The sequence below is a fragment of the Conger conger genome, chromosome 9 (assembly GCF_963514075.1).
Source record: "Conger conger chromosome 9, fConCon1.1, whole genome shotgun sequence".
Lineage (NCBI taxonomy): Eukaryota > Metazoa > Chordata > Actinopteri > Anguilliformes > Congridae > Conger > Conger conger.
The window spans coordinates 50,961,284-50,983,086 of NC_083768.1; the positions used below are offsets into that span (position 1 = coordinate 50,961,284).

The following is a 21,803-nucleotide window of genomic DNA, read 5'->3' on the forward strand; positions in this document are numbered from 1 at the left end:
GGAATTTGCAGTTTCTTCCGACGTGCATCACTTCCGATAAACACCATCATCAACCGAGTTGTGGTCAAAAAAATGAAAAACAGCTAATATTTGACACTTTCCCTGAGATTGCTGGACACAGAAAATGCTTGAAAGACGAATAATACAGAAGCCAAAGAGATCCCCGCTGACAGAGTAGATTAACTTGGGGGGGGGGGGGGGGTGACTGCTATCGCGGACCCTGCACAAAGACATTCCACAGCACGGCCCTTGCCCCCCGCTAGCCTGTCGGCCCCGCCGGAGGAGTCGCACCCTGACGAGGAACACAAGCCAACCGGTTGTTTTCACGGCTAACCCCCCTCACCTTTGTCTGTCTGCTCGACTTCTCGTCTGTCAGTGAAATTATTTTACATTTAACCCAAAAAGCTGAACTTAAAAGCTTAAGGGGCAACAGCTGTTAACTGTGAAAACTAAAGTAAACCTGCTTTTGAGACGTCGGAGGTAGCTGTAGCAGATGTGCCAGTTGTTCAGACCCTTTGGATACATTAGCCTATATTAGCATCAAAGAGCATTAGCCATAGACACATCCCCCCCCCCCACCGCACTGACAGTTCTGGAAGTTTCATGAACTGCAAATATAATTAACTCAGTATAAGAACTATCAAAAGGCATATCCATTGTTTGACCACCCAAGTGGGTGGATGTGTAAAAATGGTTATTTAAAAAAAAAATGGTACTGCAAAGCCAATTCACTTGCTAAACATTAAGAAACCCAGATTATACTGGACTGCCTGAGTAAAACAACACTCAGACAGACACTCAAGCTCTCCGAGACCCCTTCTGCGAGTGAGATTTGGCAAACCCCGGTGCCTCAGGACGCCAAGAGAGGAGGCTTCCAAGAAGACCGGCTAGACCGACTTCGCTCCTTTCCGGGCGAAAAGGCGCACCCGACATGAAAGCGTGTAACGATTCGAGTCCCACAAAAAAAAAGAGAATGCCTCCAGGACCCGCCCGTGATCCTGATCAATATTTTATTGATGGAGAGCATTATAACTCCCATTTCCGTTGTAGTCGTATTGATTTTATTACACGCTGATCCCTATTCATGCCTTCCCATTGAGGGCGAACACAACCCCCCCAGACCACAGCAAGTCAGATAAGGGGAAAATCACTTCGGAGCTTTATACAAATACAAAGAAGAAGAAGCAAGAAACAGATGGCCACGCAATTTTCCCTTCCATCGCGGCGTGCCGATCTGGAGTGGCACGGTAATATCCTCAGCTTCTGTTCCTGCTCTTATTAGCCATTTAAACACAAGACAATGCTCCGGGGACACCCCCAGAGTCCGATTACACTACTAAAGGATTTGCAATTCACTCATCAAAAGCACTTTGTTCTCCACAACAGGGCCGTCCAATCAGACGCCCGGGAGCCAAGACAGGAGGCTCTGGTCTGGGCCAAGGAGACCCGGCGCTCCGCCTTCTACGCCTTCTACCCCCCCCCCTCCCCCACCCCCCATCTCCCAAACAACAGCAGCATGCTGTTCGCTCTACCCAGCAGACCAAACCATGCAGGCTCAGTCTCTCATTCTCTCGTTCTCTCCTCCTCCCTCTCCCTCTCCCCTTGCAGACTCAGGTTTAACTCTTTAAAGACACGGGGCCTTGCTGCAATCGTCACTTCTCCATTTCCTCGGTTTCGCCACAGTCGATTGTCTGCGCGGAAGTGTGTCAAGGAGACCGTCTCCAGGGCGATTCCCACCCTGAACTTAAATAGAAACGGATCGCAGACATACAGACACAGACACGCATGTGTGCGCGCACACACACACACCCCTGGTTGTGCCCCACCCCACCCCTCCAGGAGGCGGACCCTCGCGGGGCCCCTGGCCGCTGACCCCACGCCGGTGGGAGGGCAGTCCGCGTTTTTGCCGGAAGGAAACTACCAGTAAAACAACAGAGCCCCAGCCAGCCTAGATTGGTGCAACAAAGGGTACGTGAGTGTGCGTGTGTGGGGGGGGGGGGGGGGGGGGGGTGATTGCGACACAGACAGATAGGCAGACCAAAAGAGTCGGCACTCGCATATCTAATGTAGTTTGAGCACGCACATAGCCCTACACTCACAATGATTGCTGCGTTTTGAAACATTGTCTTTGCATGCACAGATAAAATAAATCAAGGGAGAACAAAAGTGGTACAAGGACTAAAACCTGTGTTTGTCTCCATTTGTCTTGCACCTACCAAAAGTCGGCTTTTGGATATGACTGTGGCTGTATTTTTATTGTATTGCTTTTGTTTTGCATCAGAGTGGTCCCTTGCACTGGCGCACTCATCCCTGCTTCATTCTTATGGGGTCGGGGCAGAGGTGTAGGGGGGCTGGGGGAGTGGGATCAAGGATCATCCCCTCCCCTTTTTAACACTCATTGCTTCAGGGCCCCTCCTCCATATGCATAGCAACAAAAGCCAGAGGCCCCCTTCAGAAAGCAGAGGTGTTAACAGGAGTATGACAGAACTCAGCCGCGAGCAGGCACCTTACAGCCCCCAATCAACAACACACAGGCATTTAAACCACACGACTGGGAGCCTGTCTAGACTCATTCAAAACGGCAGAGAACTCAGCAGTGCCAAAGCGCCATGTAAGTGCGAAGGGTCGGTTTGTTGCCATCCACTTGTTAAAAGTCCCCATCGCGAACATGGCTTCAAATCCTTGCCATGTCGGTTACCCTTTCTGCTTTCTACCGGTCAGAAGAACACAAGAATACAACAGTTTGGGTTAGTTTGAAAAAAAATTATACTTTTCGGCTACACTCAGTGGCTTTTCATTTCGGCTTTTGATATCCTGTTTAATTACATGGTCGAGCATGGCTAAGGTTTGCCGCTTTCACTGTAACAACTGCTGTTCCTGTCCAGCACAGGGCTAAATAGTGGAAATGTTAGAAGCATGTACTGGAGGGGGAAAGAAGCCAGCAAAAATGTCTCAACATTTCAGTTCATTTCGGTGCTCACTTCCACTGGCGTAAAATTACCTTTGTAGTGTCACCTGACAATTTTAAGAAATTTGAACAATTCTATGTCACTGTGTGAAATGGGTTAATGCATTAATGCAACAGTGTTTCAGTTGCTATTGAACTACAAAGTGGGAACAAATTTTAGTAAAGCCAAGGACAAATGTAGGCTTTTACACACAATGACATAATGTTCCATTTAGCATCGCGACGCCTTGTGTGAACCGCTGGCAAAACCACTTGAGGTTGTTGGTCAAATCCAGAACATTCTGGAGAGCCGATACAAAGATTTTGATGGCGACCCTTTACAATATCTCTGTACCTGCTCTACATACAACTTACCAAAAGACCAACTGTGGCTGGTGTGGCGTTATATGCAGTCACTGCTGATAAAAACCCACTGTTTGCTCAGTATCATATCTGTGTGCTGTACTCCTGTACTTAGCAGTCGGTGCCCGAATATGAGCTCGATAAAGAGAGGAGTAAAGCAAACAGCTTGAAACGGAGACAGAGGTGTGACTGTGAATATAATCACCTCCCCGTCAGAAGCACCCTCGAGTTAACTCGCGTTCTAGATTCAATTACAGGCCCCTACTGTAGCCATGGAGATACCTTGAATAAAATCAAAGTAGCAGTACTGCAACCTCCTTAAAATGTAAAAAAAAAATGTTTTGCCTGAAAATCAAATCACCGTCTACGAAGTTATTTACATCGTATTGCTCTAGCGCGAAAACAGCGGCGATTGATTTACTGAGGATTTCACTGGCCTAAGAAAAAGGCACATACGCATATGAATATGAACACACACACTCACACGCAGACACACACTTAATAACTAGCATGGATAAAACCAGACTCAGCTAAGCAGTTTCACAACTTCCCAGCTTTGTAGGTGACCCTAGCCGCGGGTCAGGACATCCAGCAAGCTGCCCTGAAGCCGTGTCTGGAGCTCTGACCCTGCGCCATCTCGCTTTCAGCCCCAGTTCAGGTTTCAGCCAGAGTGTACCTTTCACAGCGCCTTCTGCATTTATTTACAGGATGCTGGCATGGTCTTTCAGTTTCACTCCATTACAAGTCCTCCCGTAGAGAATGAGTACACGATGATGAAGCTATTAGTAATCTCAACTACAGTGTGAAAACACTGATCTACAAATTAATATCATGCAGAAGTGAAAGGTACGGAGGTCATACCGTTTCAGTTTATACAAAAAAAATATATATATCTCAATATGAGCTACTAGCTCATTTCCATCTGCAGTCACGAGGCTCGCGTAAACTCCACTGTATCTGTATCTGTATCTCTCTCTCTCTCTCTCTCTCTCTCTCAAGCACACACTCATGAGGACAAGTGACACGTAATTCAAGATGAGGGCTCACATTACCATGCACACCCAAGACATGCATGGGTGACTTGACCGTTTGGCCAAACACCTGCAACACGTAATGGTGCACCGGTGCCAAAACCGGTTCACACAGTGCAGGTTCAAACATCAGGACCTGATGGGGGGGGGGGTACAGTCAACATGGTACGGAGAGCTGAACCAAGATAATCCACTCATATACAGAGGGGGGGGGGGGGGGGTGGAGAAAATAGGAAATAGAGACATTTGCCCAATTTATCCTTTTTTCCCCCCCTTGTAGGAGAACCTTACTCTTTACCAGCACACAGCGAGAAGCTGAATGCCCAAACAGAGTTCCTCAAACAGCTCCCCCCCATTTGGCCATCAGTCAAAGCAGACTAAGGAAGCCTTTGTGTGCTTCAGCAGAGTAGAACGGGCCACGTTTCCATTTTAGCATCAATCAATCTCTGACAGGTTATTTAAATATTAATACGCTCAGTTTGGGAAAGTCTCCCTGGAATTTATGCACCATAGGGACAAAACATTTTTTCCATTAGCTCAGTTCACAAAATGTAACTTGTTGAACCAATGTTGGAATGACCAGTTTTTCCTGTTTGAAGAAGAACATTAAATTTGACCAGCACAAAGAGTACAAGCAGTTGCATACAGCACAGTCTAAATATTACAGTGAGACATTAAGCAATATTACAAGTAAAAAAGCACATATAAAATATGTGTATATTGACCACAATTAAATTCCAATTTCACTTGCAAGGATATACACTTGCAAGGGCCGAGACCATTTTGATTATCCTCGCCGCAAGATAAAAAGCTGTTAAAAACAGTAATCCCTAAAGATAACGCTTGCCACAAGGTGCAAGATAATCCCGCACAAGGTACATGGTGTACCTTTTTGTGAAAAGATATTTTAAGAGCTTTGTGAAAATGACAAAGACGGGCCCCCGCGTGCTAGCCAGGGAGGTCGGGGAGGGCATTTTGTTTCAGCACGGCTGGCAGCTTCAAGCTCCTCTGCTTCTGACGACGGAGGCAGGCTGACAGCGTGTAACGCCCGGCCACCATTACGGCTCCGTTCCCCGGGCGCTATCGAAGGCACGCGAGGCTGCACGGGGCTGTTCTGGCAGGGTACCCCGTGGGGTTTGGGGGTGCCGGGGGTCTACTGTGCAGCTCCGCTTGCAAATGGGGCCAGCCGGTTCAGAGGCTCCGAGCACCACACTCCTCGGCAGTAGACGCGTTGATGAAGGTTCGGCGCCCGTCTACACGGCCCGTTGGCCCTCTGTCTCGTGGACTGTTGTCGGTTCACCACAGCCTGACAGTGCATTCTGTGCCTCACAGCACATAAGGTTTTTTTTTTTTTTGGGGGGGGGGGGGGGGGTGGGGGGGGGGGGGGGTGTGAATGGCCAATAAGATTTCCATCAAGAAAAGCGTGCGCACTATTCTGGTAACATTTCCTGTCATAATCGGCAGAAACACAAAAAAAACAAAAAACTTTTTGCCTTGAGGGCCAAGCCACAAAACCAGATAACATGAATACATGCCCCGAAGAGCCATGGTAAGCTTACGCCGACTCGTGAAAATTTTCCATACGAGACATTTTCTTTGACAGCCCTTCTTTGCTGTAGTTACGCAAGGCGCGGCTGCACAAGAAAGGATGACGTGAACAGCTGCCACTGCAAAACCTCGGGAGTTAGGCGAGGAGAGAGCGATTGGTGGACGTAACGCAAACAGACGTGGAGATAAGATTAGGAGCAGAGCCTCGGCCCGATAAATTCAGCCACGGTATTAAAGCGACAGCGGACAGAACACCGGAGCTTAGCAGGCAGAGGCCTGTCTGGACTTTTCAGCCATCTGAAACCGGAAGACCCAGACCAGTACCACACTGGACTTCATTATCAGCCATTTTACCTAAAGCTTCGACTGGGAAAGAAGATTAATTTGGCCACATTACAGAGCTTTATCCACAACATGAACGTGAATTGCTGTGATAGGGTGTGATAGGGTGCTACACAATGGAAATTAAGGCATTGGCCAGGTACAATAGCCAACTTAAAACGCATCATCATACAGCACTACAATATAAAAGGAAATGAAGGCACAATGGAAAAGCTGCATCCTGTTCTACTATCGGAGTCCATTATCACATCAGTGTGTGAAACCTTTGTCTGTGGCAAGTTTCTCACAAGCTTCATAGTAGAAACTGGAAATCGACTCGCAGAAAGTAACGCATACATGCGACCCTTGAACCTTCAACGCGATGAACAAAAGAGAAAGATTAGCACTTTGGCGATGCCAGCCTGCTGTTCTGAGTGAGGTGTTGAAAAGGACCTCTCAGGTACAGAGAAACTGGCACCGACAGAGCAGGCTTCTTGCCAAAGAATTGTGAATTAAAGGCCATTAAGACATCTGTTTGGCTTCAAAGGGAGGTCTCGTCTCATCGTTTTCCCAGAGCATTAATCCTGACGGGGAGCTTAAACGGTGGAGGAAGAGGACAAACACAGACGAAGACCCACGTCCATGTCCGGAAGGGGAAACCGATGGTGATGTATGGGAAACTATTCAATCAGATTCAAAGGAAGGAAGATGGAGGGGAAACAAAGGGCAGAATATGAATTCATCCGTTCCACCCAGCCTCCGCCTGAGAGACAGCTCAGAGGAGACACAGGAAGCAGCTCTGAAACACTATCTGTCCACTTAACCGCCACTCTACCTGTCCATCTCAGACACGCCAGGTTTTAATGTACAGGGAAGGCACTTTGCAGAGTGAGGCAATACTTGGACATCTCTCGGTAGCTCTCTCTCACACACACACACCCACACACACACACACACACACACAAAAGCTGAACCTTTAACATTGGGGCAACAGCTTTCCCTCTTTCCCTCAATCATGAAACTTTTCCCTTCCCCCTTTCCCCCAACAAGCACAGACAACCTCGAGATGGACACAGGTATGCCGTTCCTGTGGAGAGTCGATCTCTGGCGAGCCAGACACGCTCCATAACAAAGCCAGGCGAGGAGAGGAAACGAGCGTGTTTTTCTTTCCTTTCAGTCTTTCCATCTGCCCACACAGTACCAAGAACGAGTGTGGCAAAGATGTCTGAAATGACATTTCGAGAAGTGCCATGACGCCAAGCAATTTCGGCTGAACCAAAGATTACAGTATGACACATCTGGAGTTTCTATATTCTTGGAAAAAAAAGTCACAAGGCCAGTTCTCTGCCATTCACAGTAAGTGGGCAGAAAAATTATAATCCTTCAAAGGGCATCCTGAAACTCACGGTGCTGACAGAGCAGGCAGAGCTCACCGTAGCATGACCGCGATCATCCCTGGGCTATCTGATCCTGCTTAGGCCATGAGGACCATCCAACATTTTAATCTCTTCTTTCACACCTTAAATCCATGCCCCTAGTGTTCCCTCACGCCCTGAAAGTTTACACCAATTTAGGGAGGGTGGACAGATTTCACTCGCACACACTGGCCCATTTCAAAACGCTAGCCTGTGTGATATTTATACTGTACTTAAACTACATTTCAGATCCACTTTGGACTGAGCCAGAGGGGGTTGCATTAACTTGCTGACTGCCTATTTATTGATTTATTTGTAAAACATGGTTATTGTATCAAAATGGGGAAAAGTGTTCGCCTATATAAGCGAAAAGGTTTGCCCTCTTTCCAAATTCAAATGGAAAAAAACAACACACACAAAAACCTGCCAAGCTTTATTTCCTCTGATCCAAGCTTGCTTTGATGCACGCAGAAGGAAAATATTTAAGCAATGCATTAGGGGTTCCCATGTTAAACAAAGGCTTTTGAAAAAAACCTATATGCCAACTCACAAAAGCATATTTATCAAACACACAAGGCAAAAGTAACAAATGTGCCACAGATTAGATTACTGGGGCAGACCTACATGGTGGGCCTCGTCAAACTATTCCACCTCACCGTCAGAGCTCTGGGCACTCATAGCCCTGTTCTTTCCTAAACGGTCATGTGACCTTAACGCATTTCACTGCGCTTCTGGGTAACGTGCAAAAGCTTTGAAGTCCCCGGGGTCTCTCGTCCAATAAAGTTTTGTCTGTGGAGCAACGCGCTAGCTTCGCTCGAATCGCATGCAGCTGCACAGAGGCGAAGCTGCCTGACCTTGGTGCTGAGAGAGAAAAAAAAAAAAAAAAAAGGTCACATAACTCACCACGTCTGGTAGACACAAAGGCAGAGGCAAAGCAGGAAGACTCTGCAGCAAAACAAATTACCTTGGCAGCAGCCGGACTTATCAGGACCAAACACTCACAGCGCTGATTTGGGGGTTCAGACTTTTTTTTTCTTTGTTACGAAAACATCATTAGGGCAATAGGAGAGATCCATCAAGCCAAGGACTTAGGAGAGATTACGATTATTTCCTTCGTCATGTTCTTCAAAAAATGTTTCCAAGGCTCACCCCTTTAAAAAAAAATGTTAATTCATTTATTTTTTTTAATCGGGTGTACTTAGACAATCTTGGGGATGCCAAGTTCACAAGTGAACAGCCATATAGTTTTTTGCCCTTTTTATTCTACCCCAAAACAGTCACATTTTCTTACAATTTCAATGCTTCACTATTTTGAGATACTTGAAGTACCGATTCTGAACAGCCTGAAAGACACTCCATTCTGGTGCTACAGCAGTTGCTATGGAAACAGGGTGGCTAGGCCCCACTGATGACATGGTGCTTTAAAAAGCACATTTTGGTCACTATAGCAACCTTTTTCTTTAGGCGATAAAAAAAAAATAACAAAAATTATTGGCACACAAAAGCCATGTTTCTTTTAATTTATAAAAAAAAGGGTGTTATTTACACTTCAAGCAACTACAGCTTAGTGTCAATAGCCACTCCCCTCTTATTTTGATTATGAAAAAGTTTGTTCCATAGTTTTGCACGATAATTATAAAAAGGAGCGTTCCAAAGTTCCTGGACAAGGACTTGGGCACCTGAACCAGATAGCGGCTAACGCTGCTGAAGAAAGTGATTACATTTTGGGTCGCTTTACAAAACCTTCTCCAACATTAGCCAAGACCAAGGAAAGGTTAGAGTGTGAAATTCCATCCTCGCCATGAGTTTGATTTAATTATTTCTATCCGCTTAAGTTTGTCCACGACATGGCCCCAGGTTTGCTCAGAGGGCTCCGCTCAGACCCGTCACTTGATCCGGGGCCCAGAAGCAGCTTTCCATGCAAGGCCTTGGCTCTTGTCCCTGGTTTTACAGGGTACCAGACTCCCCTGCCGTGAGGCCCAGTGGGACTCAGATGGAGCACCGCTCGATGCCCCCTTTCCCCACACTGAGCCGAGACGAGATGAGAGGAGGTTGGCTCCGGATCTGCTCATGTTGCTCATCGTGTGCTGTGCTCACGCTTGCAATCCCAAAATGGAAGCCAGCGTCACATTAGCTTACACCGTCGAGTCAACCGGCAAAAACCCCCCGACAAAACCGCGACCGAAAAGCTAATTCTCGGCTGCAATATGATTGGTTCTGCCAGTGAAGGGCAGAAGGCCTGGCACTTGTAGAATTACGAGTCTAGTGCGGAAGGCTATGGTCAAACACCTGCAAGGATGGGCTGACCTGACAGAACCAGAGCACAATGAAGAGAGATCAAACACAGATATTTAGCCAAACAAGATAACCGGCTGTAACCCTGCTTCCTCCACATTACCCATCGGTTTACAGCAAGAGCTTCAACGGATTTCCTTAGACAAGTCTTCAACAGAAACGCAGGAGGCTTCAACACGGGCTCGGCTCCTGAAATGGCTTTCATAGCAGTCAAAATGCCACGTCGCTTAGGGCACAGTTTAATCTAACAATGACATACATCATCCTCGGCACTGCCATTAAAACCAAACACTAGCAGCTTCCTGGTGGCTCATCCTGTTAAAGTGCTATTCTGGCGTGTGGGATCCAGAGCGTGCCCATGTCGTCTGTGGGAGGAAGGGATCCCAGACAGCAGGATGTTCATGTCTTATCACACACCAGCAACCCCCCCTCTGGTCAAACGGTCTTCCTCCATAAGCGGCACGTGCAACATCTTTAACTTCAGCAGCGCAATGCCCGAGTTTAACCGGCAGAGTGAAGAGGGGGGAGAAAGTGTATCTGCTTGTCTGCGCTCTTTGGTTTGTGAGAAGAGGCTGCAGCAACAAGTTGGAACAGAGGTGAAATTAATAGACTTGACTCTTTTTGGACAAAACACATCGGCTGGTTATAACTGTGGGCTAGGTTTAACACATTTTTTTGGAAGCGCAGTAAGAACTATCTCCAGCATGCAGTGTTAGATTTCTTTTGTCTTTTTTCATTTAATCATACCTGACGCAGTAGCACCTCCAATTTTCTGAGCCTAAGTGAAATGCTTCCAGGGGAAAGAAATGTCACTCGTATCTTTTAATTGTTGATACGACAGCCACAGGGCCATGCGCTTTCCATGTGGTAGGACTACAAGGGTAAAGCATGAAAACATAAGCAATGTTTTTTTTTTTTTTTTTTTTTTAATCTAATAGGTAAGTTAACCAACATAGAATAGATACATACAATGTCTACCCCGGAAGCCTTTGAGTGAAGTTTGGAGATGTGTTACTGTATCAAGTGTGCCTAAGTACACAATGCCAACCATTTACCATTTAAGGACGAAAAAAGGAATGAAACCTACCGCCACCTGCCAGAGATAGTTCTTATTGCGGTAAAAAAACAATTTGATGTACCGCGATAGCTATACCACGCAGCCCTACTGTGGACTTTAACTAAGGAAATTCAATGTTTAGCAGAGTGCGTCTTTCAGGTAAATGACAAAGGGACCACGATTAACAAGGTTAACAAGACTTGTGTCGAATCAGACATTCACAGCGAGCTCATGAAAAGGTGATCATTATTCATGAAATCTTCAGAGAAAACTTATCCAGAACCAAGATAATTTCATGCACGTCTTTATTTCATAGACTTGCTGCTAGAATCCTGTAATTCTGCGGAATACTTCATCTTTACATTTAAGAAAACTGCAACAACAACCAAGCTCCAAGATACTTCCACCAAACATACCTGCCGGAACATTCAGTAACAAAATGTTACAATCACAGACACAAGCGAGGAGAGGGCTATGTTTCCAATGGGTACTCCAGGAAAAAATACAATAAAATACATAAAAACCGCTGAAAATGCGGGAGGTACTGAATGCAACAATCAAGTGCACATGTAGGAAGGGGTCTTTTTCTCTGGCCGAGAGAAGGCTCATAATAAATATGCTTGCGGTGAGCTGGTGGAAATCCTGCCGAATCAACTTTCTCTCGGCGATTTAAGAGCTTTGCTACGAGGAGACGGATGAAATGTAGCGCTTCCGTTCACACGCACTACTGACAGACGATTCATATTCCTCAGTCCTGGGCCTGCAATATAACAGGGTGAGTGATGACATTGATTGTGTACCAAACACAGCAACACTCTTTTAGCGCGGACAGGCCGCGAGATGGAGCCGGGAATCAATAATTTTCTGCCGGTGTATCCAGCTCTCCGCCATTACTATAAATCAAAATATCAAATACAAAATGTACACAAGAGATGTCCTTTATTGGTCTGACTTCTGAGATATCGATCCTGAGAGGTTATAAGGTGCTCGCTATTAATTAGTCAGTCTGGTCATCCCGTTTCTTCGTCATTTCAATTTTGGAGAAATCCACAGCTTGGTTAGCCAGTTGTCGGGTCTAGTTTTCATTGTTGCAATTCATGCTATTCATAATATGCAGTTTAAACATATTTATTTTATTGACCTTTTTAAAAAATAAAAAAAATTATGATAATTAGCTTCCTGCTTACATAGTAACACTACAAAACCTCAATTCTCAGACACACAAACACATTTCCATCATCTAACACACACAGTAATGCTAATGCTGTTGACAACTGGAGTTTTATTGAAGAGCCAATCTTAAATAAGACTCCTCCTCTGATTAAAGCCATTTTGTAACTTAGCTGCTTTGGTTAAGACAGCCAAGATGCTTTTGAACCACTCGAAAGGGAAAGTCAATATTCAGACAACGTGGATCACAGGCACATGCAACCATCATTAATACAGCATGACAGAACAAATAAAGAAAAATGTACCAAATTTCCAAAAAGTCCTTGAAAGGGTTCCCTATGCTTGGTAGCTCCAGAAGTCCAGCTGATACTAAGGGATGGATGAAAAGGAAAATGGCCTGTGAGAACAATGGCAGACTATAATAATGGCGTGCAATAATCCATGGCACTCTGCCATTGGACAGTGTGTTGTGTCCGAGTACTCTACCATTGGACAGTGTGTTGTGCCCGAGTACTCTTCCAATTGGACAGTGTGTTGTGTCCGAGTACTCTGCCATTGGACAGCGTGTTGTGCCCCAGTCCTCTGCCATTGGACAGCGTGTTGTGTCCGAGTACTCTGCCATTGGACAGCGTGTTGTGCCCAAGTCCTCTGCCATTGGACAGCGTGTTGTGTCCGAGTACTCTACCATTGGACAGCGTGTTGTGCCCGAGTACTCTGCCATTAGACAGCGTGTTGTGCCAAAGTCCTCCGCCATTGGACAGCGTGTTGTGTCCGAGTACTCTGCCATTGGACAGCGTGTTGTGCCCGAGTACTCTGCCATTGGACAGTGTGCTGTGTCCAAGTACTCTGCCATTGAACAATGTGTTGTGTTAGAGTACTTGGAACCCATTGTTCAGATCTTTGAGTGTTCGGAGGACCACACTGGTTCCCTCTACAACAGCTGTAAGCCGGCAGCTGAGAGGGAGGCAAATGCCTACTGTCTGCTGCAAAGAAATGTTGATGTCTTCCCTTCTCCTCTCCGGAAGTGGGTTATAATAATCCCAGAGATGTACTCATTAGCAAAGCGTGATCGCTAGTGATGTGTTTTTTTCAGTTCCTTTCAGTGACTTGAGCCTTTTGACTCAGCTGCCGACAAAATATTTTTTTTCACTGATCTATATGCAGTTTCATTCACTTGTTTTTTTCTGGTTAGTCATTTGCTTGAGAATGACTCAACGGACACACGTGCAGACAGCAATTTTGTTCAGTAACTTCGCATAGTAGCAAAGACTGCAAAGCGCAGCCATGTTAAATTTTAAACCCAACCTCTCACTTCATAACTGGACTGTGCTTTTTTATTTTTGTATTCATGTTTTTTAAGCAAAATAAATTTGACATTATTTCCATTTAATTTAACAATTTTCTAAATATCCTCTTTAGCTACATATCTTAGAATAATAAAAGTTGTATTTTATATTATGCAATCAAATGGGGAACGGTCTGTCTAAAATGTATGGTTGTGAATGTACGTTATACGAATAAAAGAATATGCCAAAATTGTTGTTGAGTCAAAATAACAATTAGAGGGTTATCAAAATGCTAAATATGAACAACCCCTCCCTCTGACTGTTTACCCCGTGCAGGGGGAAATGCAAACCATGCCTAGCAACAGATATGACACATATGAAAACAAGTTGCTTACATGCGTGTAGAATTAAACGAACAAGTCTCTCACCAGTCAGTGTTCCACTGCATGGGGAAAGCACAGCTTCCAAGTTGTCACTCAAAACTGGACAGCCCACGCATGAGACTTTAGGTTATGCAATAATGAATGCTGACAACTAGAGGGTGAATTGCCAACAAACAAAAGGCAGTAAAATAATAAAGGAAAAGTTGCAGTCGCCGCTGATTAGCGCGGGCCTAACTGAACTCAGCAGTTAAGGGAGCTCTTGTAGTCAGGCAGTAAAGTGGAACATCATCTTTTTGCAGACAGGGAAAGCTGTGAGAAAAACATCAGCGCAAAAAAATCAACAAAAAAAAAAAAAGGTGAAAGAGAATGCTGTGCTTGCTGAATGAGAGCTCACTCTCAGTGGACCTACACAGTGGTTTGTGGGAGGGGGTCGAATTGGGTGACAAAACATCATAATGCCAACTTGCAACCCATGGACCAAAATACATTATTTAAACACCCTTGAAATAACCAGACTAGGGGTTGGCCTCAGTTATGAGTGCGAGAGACTAAATAAGATGCAAAAGGTTAATTTCATGTGATAATATTATTTCAACAGCCTATCCCAATAATCCTTTCCCTTGTTCAGCTCATGGTATTTAATACAACATGCGTGGTCAATAGAGCTGATATGCTGTAGTGAAATCATGATGAAGCAAATAAACATGAAGGTTGTTTTTATTCCTAATAGACTACTTCATGGTATTGCCAATTAAAAAAACTCCTTATTTTGTTCTCAGTGATAAAATAGGCTAGGTGGCACAAGTAGGCCATTTCTATAAAATAACGTTTAAGCTTATGATTGATGTCTCAATTGATGGCTTTTTAAATGCTTGCTTAGAATACCAATGAAGAAACCCTTTCACTGTTCAGTTTTGGTGAATTTTCAAATGGTGCTAAATTAATGTATCCTGCCATGTAGTAACCTTTTGAATTCTTGAATTCTGATAGTTGTGCTACCCCACAATTCTACTGCTGATTTAAGGCCTCTACACCCTTGTTATCTCCCCTGGTGAAATACAGATTGCTTCTGAAACAGCTCATACTGTAGGTACCTGCATAATTCTTTACAACTCACAACATAAAAATCTAACAGCCAAATTTTCAGTTAGGCTCCCATGAATAGTCCTCTCCTGACAGCTAGACTGTTGTGACACTGCAGTTTACCAGAATAGCCGCAGAACTGGAACATGTAGCTATTTTGCGAGATTAAAAGGAAGCTGGCTGAATACCACGCAATGACATGCAATTATAGAAGACTGTCGACACTTCAACCAACCCAAAATGAAGTTGCCCTAAATCCCAACTCTCATGTTATTAGAATACCGTTCCAAACACTACAGCTTCTCTTCAGCGAGATGAACTCCAACAGAGCCTTAAAGTCCAAAACAATCCCCAACTTCAGTCCTCGGGAGGACCCACATTGGAGACAAAATCCTGTTGTGTCACACAATTTTTTTGACCATTTGCATTAAAACACAGGGTTAAATGAAGCGCAGTTGAGCTTCGGCATGAAACGCAACGCCATCCTCAAGGGCCGGCAAAGGGGACCCGCATTTAAATTTTAAAGCTGGAGGACCAGGGCAGCCTTCACCGGCCCCAGCCACATGCCATTTTGTTTCTGTTTTGTTTTTTTTTTGTTCACCACACACTGCAGTGGATTTTTGGACTCTGGCTCATCAGTTGTACGCCTGATGAAACAAACACTGACAGCTTCTTTACATTTGTAAAGGCCCCGGAGCAGCTGTGCTTATCCCAGCATACAGCAATGAATTAGAGTCGAACCCCAGCTGGGCCCGGGCAGGAGACCGCGCCGCACAAAACGGCAATATTATCCGCGTTAACTCCGCTCGCGTTGTCACATTCGCTTAAACTAAACAACAACAATAAATACCGCAACCGCCATTACCCTCACCTTTTACTCCAGACACCACTCCGTGCAAATAAACCACCGCTGCACATAATTCGTTTCGTTGTTAAAAAGAACACGTGCTCCCTGAATATCTAGCAAGTTGGCATCGGAAAAGAAAAGCCATTAATATCAAAGCGCGCAGTGAATGTCAAAGTGGCAATTCTCCCTCTCTTTGGTAGTTTTACATTTACGTCTATCAATTGGGGGGGGCAATATAATTACATTTTCTTGTTTGCTTTTATTAACTTTTTTTTTTTTTTTTCCTCCACTGATGAATTTTAATAACATCCCCGGTGCATGAGGAAAAACAACTCCCACTCTTGTTCCAGGGGAAATGGTTAAGCCAAGCATGTATAATTGTCTTACGCTAATTAAGGAGAGGTTAAATTAGAAGGGCAAGAGTTCTGGTCTAAGTGGAGGCCCCCGGGACCTCTCCTCCAGGTTGTTTTTGTTGTTTTCCTGGTTCGGTTTTGACCAGATTTCACCCACAGCTGCCAAGTTTCAGCAGATGTGTCAGGCCCAGTGATGTTATACACGGGCCAATTCTGAACAAAGGCAGCCAAGACACAACACACTGTCGAAGCAGGAGGGGGACAGAGCGAGTGACACACATTTTATACCGTCTGACTAAACAAAGATGATATGCATTTCACTTGCCGTGATTGTGCAAAATAGCTGCCGTGGATGCAAACCAAATCAATTTTAGATTTTGTTCTTACAAATATAGAATGAAAAATTAATTTGGAAGGTTTTACCCTGTTGTTCACATTTAGGTTGCTCAATATAGTCTCAAATGTTTAATTCTTACGATTACCATTTGCTACTACGACTTACGAGAAAAGCATTCAGAAGTGCAAATCGTTTCATTTTTCCTTTCCGGAATTCTCCCATCAGTGGCAGACTCTCCAGTCTAATTAATTTTAGAGAGAAAGAGTGTTAACACAGTGAAGGGATTTCCTGTAATCAGTGTGGACTACTGCTATTCTGAAGCACAAAATTGCACAGCCTGTACTCTTCACATGTCAAAGAGAGAGACAAATTATTCAGACAAGGAGTTTAGGGAGGTTACGGGGGAAGAAAGGAGAAGGCAGGAGAAAGCCACATTGTATGTAGTGGGTTCCCCGATTAAAACTTCTACTCTGGGATGCCCAACAGGCCTACAAAATATGCACCTGGAGTGGGAGACTATTTCTGTCCTTGCAAAAGCCTGTCCCAGAGGTTTTTGGTGACAGTTTGACTCCCAAGAAACAGCATTTATGCATTGCGGTCTAATTCGTGAAGGGAAATGGCATGGAGTTAAAAGGAGTATTTTATGTTTGTGAAATGAAAAGTCTGCCATCACCATCAACCGTCCACACACACACACACACACACACACACACACACACACACACACACACACACACACAAATGCAGGCCAAACATACGGACATAAAATCCTCAAACAAAATAATCTAATGAAATGGATGGATACATTTCTTTGCATGTGTTCTGAAGCAACACATAAGGTTTGTGAAGGGGGTAGAAAGGTTCAACTCTCAGTGTGTGTAATGTTGAGCACTGGACAAATGTTTCTTCAGTAAGCAGCTGCACAAATGAAAAACAAGCAAGTGTAAGCAAGTAACCTTTCTGCTAAACAATTACAGAGCACATTTGAGTTCACGCCAGTTCAGGTTAGTGCTGTCATTAAAGAGCCCACTAGAACGATTTCTGATGTTCACGTTATTTACATGAGTAATTTGATCCAACGTCAAATAATTAGGCCTACTAAATGCAATGAACAGTACGTATGAACACCTTATAAGGAATGTATATATACGTATTAAGGATTTCCAGAAGACCGCAAAATAACATTTGTTTCAAATAAAAATAAATCAGAATTCATGCACTGCTGATAAGTTTCCTTGAAGAACTCACTCTGTAAATATGGAAAAGTCCGAGATAGGCATTTAGGCTACTCATGCTTGTAACGCGATGTAATTGTAGGCCTATTCATTGGCGCTAAAAACTAAACATATGATTGGAATCCGGAATCAGGCTCACAATCAAGTTTAACATATTGCAAATGCAAGTCTACTACTTCCTAGATTCGAAACGTAGGATATTTGCTACGTTTTACGACAAAGCTCAGGTATGACACTTTTCCAAGAGAAAAAAACATGCCATGACGCTGTTACACAATGTTGATTATGTTACATTGAGGAAAAAACAAATTCGTATGCATCACGTTAAAAGGGAAATCTGTGGGTTCAACTGCGATGTAACCTGTTGCTCTTCGGTTCAAGTGATAAGAAACAAATGCAACGGGCATCATCCATACAAGCCTCTTGCTAATGCTTGAAATTAATAAAAACGATGGCTCCTCTACTAGCCTATTTCAACATGACGAACACGCGTTCAATGCACAACAGTATCTCAGATTGTTGCTCGAGCTAACCCTTTCTGAACGGGGCATCGGGGATAATTTACAATTCAAATAATATGCAATTAACCGCAGGCATGGGGTACAAAACCAAGCACGAGGAAATGCTAGTATATCGAACTCAACTCACTCTTACAAGGGAACGTAATTTCAAGGGTTAATGCTAAATAAGGTTGCACATAAATGTGCTGAGCGACTCAGTTTGAGTTAAAATCTTTAGCTTGCACTTTTTAGAATCCCCGTGCGTAAAAGCTAACCACGAGAAAGATCCACAGTGTTTACTTCAAGAACGCTCATGGATTTTAGACTCGTAACGACAAACTCACTGCTTTTAATATTTCTTGCAAAGATAAAATGGTTGCTGTTCTTTCACACATGAACCCCTGCAATGCGACTCCAATTACTCCCTTCTTAAAACGATCCCCAGTGCTAGATCCTTGCGTTTAATCAAATCATCTACTTTACATTCATGTGTGCAGTGTGTACACGAGCTCTCATAAAAAGATTAACCGCAAATCCCCCATCTTTCAAAAACGCCGAGAATATCTGAAATAATCGCTCAGACAGCCAACCCTGGCTGCTGCAATATCTCCCATCCGTCCACTCAGAGGTCATATACATGGAGACGTACAACACTAGACTCGCACTCAGTATTCAGTGGTAATAATAAACTGCAAAACACACGTTTGTAAACTCGTCATTCCGGCTACAAGTGCATTAAAGAAATACAACTAAAACGCATGACCCGTTTTCTGTCTCTTCGTAGCTAGTGATAAAACGTGAGATCAAACACCCCTTTCTCCATACATCACGGTAGTGTCCGGTTTCTGCAAAGGTGTAAGTGCTCGGTCGAACCAAAATAACAACTTGGAATCTGTTGTGATGTTCATATCATCAGGAAAAGCTGTTCGTATCGATGACAATTACTATAGTTTTCTCCCCTTTTCTTTTTTGACGAGGAGGTTTTTCATCGGCAAATGGAACCCGGAAAAAGCCAGAGGCGATATGGCTGTCTGCACGGCTTTCAAATAGGATCGCGATGAAGAGCAAACAAAGCCATTCAGATTACAAATTACTCAGGAAATTCCGGTTATTTGACGTAAATAATGTGTTTGATCAAGCAAGTCAACAATTACATCTTATAGCGCGACATCTAAAATTAGTTTTTGAGACTCAATTTGTAGGAATATCCGTAGCTTGCCAAGTGGTCAAATAAATTAGATTTGACGTTGAAGGGGAGACCAGACAGCACGAGTATCGTTTAAAATGAATACCCATTTAGCTAAACAATCAATTCATTATATGACCAAAAAGGAATTTTTAATATTTACTAGACAGAAAATGAGCAAATCGCCTTCGCAAGCTTTAGCTACATTATGCATGAGCGGCCCGCGATGAAAGTTTTATGCATTTTCATCAAAACAAACCAAACATACGTACAAACTTGTATAAGGTACATTTCCTTGGCACGCACAGGAATACAAAACACTTACATATTTCTTTTGGATGATATTCCTCTTGGGTCTTTCTTTGCTCATTCTGCAATCCAAAACTGTATTTGTTAAAGAGAGAATCGCCACATGAATTTTTCTTCCTTTCTGTTTTCTTGGAACCCACCAAACACGATTTAAATCCCCGGTTTATAGTTAAGCGTGCGTTCTTCCCCGTCCTGTATTTCCTTCACGGAGAGCCGCCTTGATTTGTTGGTAAATCCCAAATCAAAGATCCACGATGAATAGAAAAAAACAAAACAAAAAATCACTTCGGCGTAACATGCTCGCAATAATTCACAATATCTTCCATTAGCAAAACAGCATGTCATTCACTCTCCCGATTTATAAAAAAAAATTGATGAGTATTCTCAAAAGAGTGTTTAAGTACTGTAGCTAGTGATTTACATCTTTTTCAAGAGGAGGATTCAAAGGTAGCTAGCTATCTAACGAAATAAATAAAAGGTTCGCAGTCACGTTTCGGCTGGATCAAGCAGACGGCGAGAACTCTCCAGCACCACTGATAATCCGCACTATAGGCAAGCTTCTTTCTTCCAACGACATCGGCCTATCACAACCAAACCACGCACAGTGGTAACTTTAAAAGGACTGCTCTCTTAGGGACCGAGTATAAATACAAAACCAGTTTCTGCGCCGGAAGCACAATCTCACCGACTTCATGACTGTAAAACGAACAAGACCTTACTGTCGGTTTGTAATTTGGATTCCCATGCGCTTTATACAATAACAAATATTTGTATCCGACTGAGGTATGAGATTCTAAAACGTATAATATAACAATAAATTAAACAAAAGTCACAACTGGCCTGTTCCGAGCGCCCTCTTCATTCTATTGCTCGCATAAACAGCTTGACATTTTTTCCTGGGGGTGGGCGGTCGCTTATAGCTTATCTCTATTTTATTTCAGAAAAAGTAACTAGAGGTTTGTTTAAACGTTATTGGAAATCAGTGATACATAGGCCATAGTGTACCAGATTGGTGACTGTCTGAAATGAATGATAAAGACACCAATGTAAGGAGCACAAAAAAACAAAATCATATGATTGAAACGGTCAAAAGCACGGTCTGGCAGGCCAACCTACTCATACTGGTCCCAGAGTTTCAAGCATAAAGTTGGGACTAAAAGCATTTTTTTAAATACAAATGTAATAAATTGCCATGGATTATTTCATCGTGATTTTTCATTTATACATTTATAAATGAAAACATTATACATATATATATATATATATATATATATATATATATATATATATATATATATATATGTGTATATATATATATATATATATAAGTGAAACTGTCTCAGAGTGTTAGGGAAGTGTGTGTGCGCCCGCGTGTGTGCGCAGCATACATGTGTGTGCACGCGGCATGCATGCCCACATGTATGCGTGTGTGTTTGTAAAACAGTGCATAGAATGTTTACAAGTGATCAAAGGGTTGAATCACTTAAAGTGGTGTGTTACTTCAACTGCAGGCCTTTCTTGACATTTCCACCCCCTATCCTGTGTACTGAAAGAAAACAAGTTCATCCCTTTCTTTGTGAGAACGCATGACTCAGCAGAGCGCTGAAAATCGGTAAGATTTGCCTCTTTTTTGTGTTCTCAGAAACCCACTAAGTCCCAGCTGTCACTCTAGTGGGCGTTTGCCATCATTTGCTGTTTCATCAGATCAGGAGGATGCTGTCAAGAGGCGTGCGTCAGTGTGTGGATGGATACAATTTTGCAATCAAGTGGTTATGATGACTGGTTATGACTGGATGATCTTCACCCACACTGACACAACTGTAGAGGAGTACTGAGTTCATTTACTGAATAGGAAGCTAATTCTTTTAGCCTTAAGCATTGAAGGGAAGCATATTGATGGTCTAAAGCAGCCACAAAGCTTGTGATATTGTGTAATGTTAAACATGTGGGTGATCATATGATTTATCTGTATGGGAGCTGCATTTTTAACTGCTGTTTCTACATATCTTCCTTCTGCTATTTTGACAACAGATCATAGGTGGAAACCACAACTCTCAGATCCCATATTTTAAACTTTAAGGTAAAATTGCTAATTAATAATGCTCATTATCTTCATTCCCCTATTTTAGTTCTCAGG

General features: G+C 43.5%; 1 protein-coding gene across 1 annotated transcript in view; it reads right to left on the minus strand.

Moving 5' to 3' along the window:
• Window positions 1-20,252, minus strand: part of jarid2b (jumonji and AT-rich interaction domain containing 2b) — a 136,300-nt gene extending 116,048 nt beyond the window's left edge. The window contains exon 1 of the mRNA XM_061253763.1: window positions 19,683-20,252. Within this exon, the coding sequence (XP_061109747.1) occupies window positions 19,683-19,727 (45 nt within the window). The 5' untranslated portion in view covers window positions 19,728-20,252. The remainder of the gene's footprint in view (window positions 1-19,682) is intronic.
• Window positions 20,253-21,803: the final 1,551 nt, after the last annotated feature.